Source organism: Bufo gargarizans, chromosome 3 (genome assembly GCF_014858855.1).
Source record: "Bufo gargarizans isolate SCDJY-AF-19 chromosome 3, ASM1485885v1, whole genome shotgun sequence".
In the NCBI taxonomy this organism is placed as follows: Eukaryota; Metazoa; Chordata; class Amphibia; order Anura; family Bufonidae; genus Bufo; species Bufo gargarizans.
In genome coordinates, this window is record NC_058082.1 from 322,049,474 (window position 1) to 322,055,473 (window position 6,000).

The following is a 6,000-nucleotide window of genomic DNA, read 5'->3' on the forward strand; positions in this document are numbered from 1 at the left end:
GACAGGGTGGGGGGGGGGGGTGTAGTGTAGTGTAGTGGTATTCGGTGGTACTTCACACAGCTACCTGTGTCCTCTGGTGGTCGATCCAAACAAAAGGGACCACCAGAGGACCAGGTATATTAGACGCTGTTATCAAAACAGCGTCTAATATACCTGTTAGGGGTTAAAAAAAAAATAAAAAAAAATCACATCTCCAGCCTGCCAGCGAGCGATCGCCGCTGGCAGGCTGGAGATCCACTTGCTTACCTTCCGATCCTGTGAGCGCGCGCGCACCTGTGTGCGCGCGTTCACAGGAAATCTCGCGTCTCGCGAGATGACGCATATATGCGTGACTGTGCGCAGGGCTGCCACCTCCGGAACGCGAATCTGCGTTAGGCGGTCCGGAGGTGGTTAACATGGCTATGGAGGTTTAAAACCAGAGGTTCTAGAGGACAGTAAGGGTCCATTCACACGTCCGTTTTTTCTTTCCTGATCTGTTCCGTTTTTTCAGGAACAGATCTGGACCAGATCTGGACCCATTCATTTTCAATGGGTCCTGAAAAAAATCTGACATTGTGCTGTCCGTTTTTTTTCAGGACCCATTGAAAATAAATGGGTCCAGATCTGGTCCAGATCTGTTCCTGAAAAAACGGAACAGATCAGGAAATAAAAAACGGACGTGTGAATGGACCCTAAGCCATGTTTCACATCCCTGTCAAGCAGATTGTCGGATTCTTTAGTTCACTGCTGGATCCTCATTGACTGTAATGAGGTCCGGCGGTAAACTGGCCACTTTCAGGTTTCGACCCTTACATACAAATGTTTTTTGTTTTTATTCCGGCCGACAGCAGGCATTTGTGTAGGGTCAGGAAGCAGAGATGTGAACGAAGCTTAATGCTTCTGCTTCAGACTAACAGACTTACCTCCGCTCCTTCTGGCGGTACATATTGAGGCGCTTGATAGTTGCCCGGTCCCTCATATTGTGACCTCCAACACCCTTTACACGATCTAAGGAAAATTAAATTAATGGAATTAGACAGATATAATGTCATGTGAACCCAGCCTAAGATGCCAGAGATAAATACCTATAATACTACTACAGAATTTTTAATTATACACCAGCAATTGAAGTTAAAGGCTATGTACACCTTTGGGAGCATTTTATTTTATTATTATTTGGTTGTACTCATTTTGAGCCCAAAATTATTTTTTCCAAAAGGCCTTTTTTAAACATTTGGGGCCCTTTTCTCTGCATAGCCTTCAGATTCTCTAGTAGCATGCTCTATGTTTTCACTCTGTTCCATCAGGTTGGCTCCTTATCTCTGATCTCCTAAACACTCATTAAAGCTCAATCCTTATCCTACTGATAAGAATGTGGCTTAAATAAGTGTTTATGACCTCTTAGTAATTTACTATTTATTAGATGACCAGCCCAACGTTATATGATTCATACATCTATTGACTTCAACGAGGCATTCAGCTAAAATATGCTTGAAAGAAATAACATGTCCCTTCTCAGGCATAAACATGTTGTTCCCACTGTGATTCACGTTTTTCCAGTGCAGTACATTGCACATATGAACATTCATACAGCCCTACAGCTCTAAGATGCAGAAAGCCATTACAGACCACCCGCAGAAATGCATGGGGTCTCCGATTTGTATCAAAAGGGTAGAGATGGCAGTAAGTATGGCAAGACCACAGAGGCCAGCGATGAGCTGCAGCAGTCACGTGCCTTTATAGCATGTCTTAGTTGGCAGCCCATCATGTTGGATTTTCTGCTACAAATAAGGCGCTGAAGGACACGCATGATCGTGCCTCTAGCAGAATATCCAATAATCCTAAAAAGTCAGGTGTGCTGTATTTTTATTTTTTTATTTTTGCGGATAGGATGGGGACCCATTCATTTCAATGGGTCAGAAAAAAAATCCTGATAGTTAACCCGTTTGTGTTCCGCGTCCGTTGTCCATGCTTCCCTTCAGCAAAAAAATAAATAAAAAAACAAAATAGTGCATGTCCTACTTTTTTCACATTTGTGGACAAGGATAGGCATTTATTACAAGGGATCTGTGGAAAAAAAAGGATCCTGAAAAAAAAAAACAAAAAAAAAAAAACACAGATGCAGCATCAGTTTTTTTTTTGCGATAAAAACAACTGTCGTGTGCTTGAGGCCTAATATGCATGTTCAGACATGCAGGTTTTTTTTGCAAGTCAATTATCAGTGCAGGTTTTTTTTCCCCTGCAGCGTTTAGACAAAATTTTGTATCTACTTTTCTGCTACTGTAATACTCTGCAAGGATTTTCCAACTTCAAATTTGCAAGGCTTCCAGCCTATGTGAACATACCCTAACAGCGCATTTTTAAGCTGCGAAAATCCACCTAAATACCACTGGCAAATTGTGTGAACGGCCCCTAACAGCTCTTTCACAAGAGCGAGTTTTCTGTCTGGATGAAATGCATGAAGAGAATGCATAGCATCCAGACTGAATCCTGACCTATTCATTTCAATGGGTCTGTGCACACTTTTTTTTTTTCACCCATCATTCAGGAAAAATGTCAGTATATTATGAGATTTTCACGCAGCCCTGGCTCCAAAGAAGTGAATGGGGCTTGCGTAAAAAGCGGAAGGCATCCGGATGCAATGTGTTTTTTACTGATGGTTATTAGTAGATGTTCAGTGTTATTCTTCAGAAACATGAAAAACGTCTGCAACGTGGAAACAATCCAGACGGGGGGACCTGCACAAATTGAACGCAATCACAGACAAAACTGATTGAACTTGTGTGCAAAACCATCAGTTTTTTCCTGAACAGATCCTGATACAATCCGTATACTAAGGATAGGTCATCAATAACTAAGCCCTGGAAAACTCCTTTAACTCCAGTAACAGTTTTGCCCATTCTCTAACAGTTCAGCCTGAGTAGCAGGGTGAGTGCAGTTTAAGCCTTCATATCTCGGGATCTGTAGAAAAGTTATGGGCCTAGTCTTGTTTCAAAGCTGACAATCTAGGCTTTAAAACAAGACCAGAATCACAGCATTATTTCCTCTACATTAGGAGATACAGCCATCAGAAATCAGGCCGGGAGTGATAGCAGCTAAAAGTGAGCATGTCTGGGTTTAAAGCTTAGATTGTCAGCTTTCAAACAAGACCAGGCCCATATCTCCATCTTCTACAGTCTGAGATAAAGGATTAAAGGGGTTGTCCATCCTTCCTGTTGAGGGCTGTCCCTAAACTTCCTGATAAATACGGGTGCGTTGACTTGGAAGTTGACAGCACAATCAGCATGCCGATAGTCATTGTGTTGCTTGCCTGTGCAAGTGCGTTCCTGAGGCTGCTAGTGAACCACTTTCATTAGCAGCTTCAGCGCAGTGGGACGCTGGAGTGAGCAGCCAGTGACGGAGTGTGTAAAACAGCTCCAAGTCTACTGCACATACCATGGAGCTGATCACAGCTCCTGTCCACCTCACCTCACAGACTGAGCTGGTGTGCACGCATGCGCATTCCTGCAAACCCTGCCACCACATATGCAAGACAGCTACCCTGCAACGTGTGGCCAACGCTGCTAGATTCAGGTCCCTTTACAATGCACAGGCAGATAAAGGGTACAATATTCAGACCAAAAGAGTTAAGGAGACACTTAATAATACATCCCAATTAGTAAGTGGCATGTATTTAGATTTAGGTACACCAGGAACCATTTAAGATGGGACAACTTAGGGAGCCCTCCCCCTTTCAGCTGGTTGTGATCTCAGTCAGCCTGCGGCAGAGAAAAACATATCTTTCTCATGATAATTATCACTAGAGAGGAATCTAATATATTAGCCCTCACGCGGCTGTCGTGAGAAAAATGTTCTAGGTCTTTGAATGCAGCGACACAAAAACAGATCTTGTAAAAATAAGTGTTTTTATTATGTACGTAGTATAACATATGCTACAGAAATCTGCCATAGTAATCGTGCTGACCAACAGAATGTTATGTATACTGCACAGCGAATGCCTTAAAAATAAATACACAAAATAATGGTAAAATTGCTGCTTTTTATCTTACCCCCTAAAAATAAGTTATTTAATGCACTATTTGTAACTCAAATAGTTACAAAATAAACAAACTCGGCCTGCTGGAACACAGAGGGGTAAGGTCTGATGCACACAACTATGTGCCAGCCGTGCACGTATTGCGGCTCGCAATATATGGACACCAGCCATGTGCACACCGTATCACGGATGCAGACCCATTGACTGGGTTCGCAATCCGGAAGATACATTGCGGAACAGAGGCATGGATCGAAAGCCCTACGGAGTGCTTCTGTGGGTTTTCTGTCCGTGCCTCCGGAAAAAAGGTGCAGACTGTTGGATGCGGATTGTGGACCCTATTCAAGTAAATGGGTTTGCATCCTGAGACAGCGGTCACACGGTCGGTACCTGTGAACCACAATTTGTGGTCCGCAGCACAGGCATGGCGGGCACACGATCGTATGCATGAGGCCTAAAAAGGTTACTGGCTCTTAAAGGTGTTGTCCTGGTTCAGAGCTGAACCCGGACATACCTCCATTTTCACCCAGGCAGCCCCCCTGACTTGAGCATCGGAGCAGTTCATGCTCTCCTTTGCCCTGCGCTAAATCGCGCAGAGCAAAGGCATTTTCAGGAGTTCCGCAACGAACCGGGCTCCCCATGGGGCTGCCAGGAAGCCCGGTGACGTCACTGGCACTGATGGGCAGGCTTTAGCGCTGCCCTAGTCAGTAAAACGGCCAGGGCAGCGATATAGCCCGCCCATCAGAGCCGGTGACGTCACCGAAGCTTCCACCCGTTGTAACGTTACATTACCCTACCTCCTAACTTCCAGTCGCACCGCTAATGACGTGAGGAGGCGTGCCTGAGTTTTGTCGATCTGCGCAAAAGGACAGTTTAGGGAAAATCTCACTACTTCACTATTAGAAGTTTCTATGCAAATGTGAACAGGCCGCTACTAGAGGTGCTCTGTGTACAAGGGGGGAATCCAATTAAAGGGGTATCCTGGTTACGTGAATAGGAGATAACTATTAGATTGGTGGTCCCATCATCCTGTCCTGATGGCGTAGCAGGCCCCGTGGAGCCGCATGTTCTCCAGCAGATAGAGATATAGGCTGTATGTTGCGGGAAGTGCTTGTTTACAGGAGTCCTACTGAATCTATCCATACAGACAAGTACACAAGCAAACAACTACCCCCAGCGTCCCACAGATTACAGCTGCAACTCTGTACAAATACTATTCGGCCATCTGTGGATGAGAACATTCTGAGAAGAAGCCGGTGATAAATTATTCTGATTGCTGTCGCCCAGTTTTCCACTTTGTGTTGTGAAACTTCCATTACTCAGGCTCCAGCTGGGAGTTGTGATAGAAGGACAGCTGCAGGCTAGACACAGTGGTGGCCATAATGGCCGTCACCCAGCTTTCCCAGGGACAGACAGGGGATAACAGCTCTGGATGACACTGGGCTGCTTCCCCCACAGCAGTAACCCCGGGGCCCCAGTAAGTCCTCCACATAAGCAGCACACCCGGTGACACTCTTTCCCTACTTCCGCCCGAGGAGCACGCACCTGGGTTAGAGCTGGAGGTGGAAGGGTTAATGGTGTTCCGTCCCTTGAAACGTGGCTTCACCATCTTGGCGGCTTGTCTCGGTCCAGAAAGACTACGTTACACGGTACCAGGAGAGCAGCCTAGCTGGAAACAGGCCGCAGTAAAGAGACTGAAGGGCCGCAAAGCATGTAGGGTAAAGCGTCCAGCCGACACACGTGTTTGACTGGAGTATTCGGCCGCCATTTTTGATTTGGGAAGTTTTGCCCTTTCATCTAACATGCCGTTTAGCCGGGTCTTTGGGTTACAATAACAATGTCCTTCAGCTTACTACATTTTGTAGTGTTTACAAGGGTAACAGTAGGGTCCGGTCATGTTTCCTAATCCCTTCAGGCATGTGACGTGCGGCCATTAGGAGACCTATCAAAGCGATTACCCTAAAAAGTGGAGTTGCCCATACCCGCCA

At 45.5% G+C, this 6,000-nt stretch overlaps 1 protein-coding gene across 1 annotated transcript in view; it reads right to left on the reverse strand.

The window, feature by feature from the left end:
• The window catches only part of GNL2 (G protein nucleolar 2), a 63,780-nt gene extending 58,062 nt beyond the window's left edge, over positions 1-5,718 (reverse strand). Inside the window, exons 1-2 of the mRNA XM_044287101.1 lie at positions 5,558-5,718; positions 903-987 (exon numbers count right to left, since the gene is read on the reverse strand). Coding sequence (XP_044143036.1) covers positions 903-987; positions 5,558-5,621 — 149 coding nt within the window. The 5' untranslated portion in view covers positions 5,622-5,718. The remainder of the gene's footprint in view (positions 1-902; positions 988-5,557) is intronic.
• Positions 5,719-6,000: the final 282 nt, after the last annotated feature.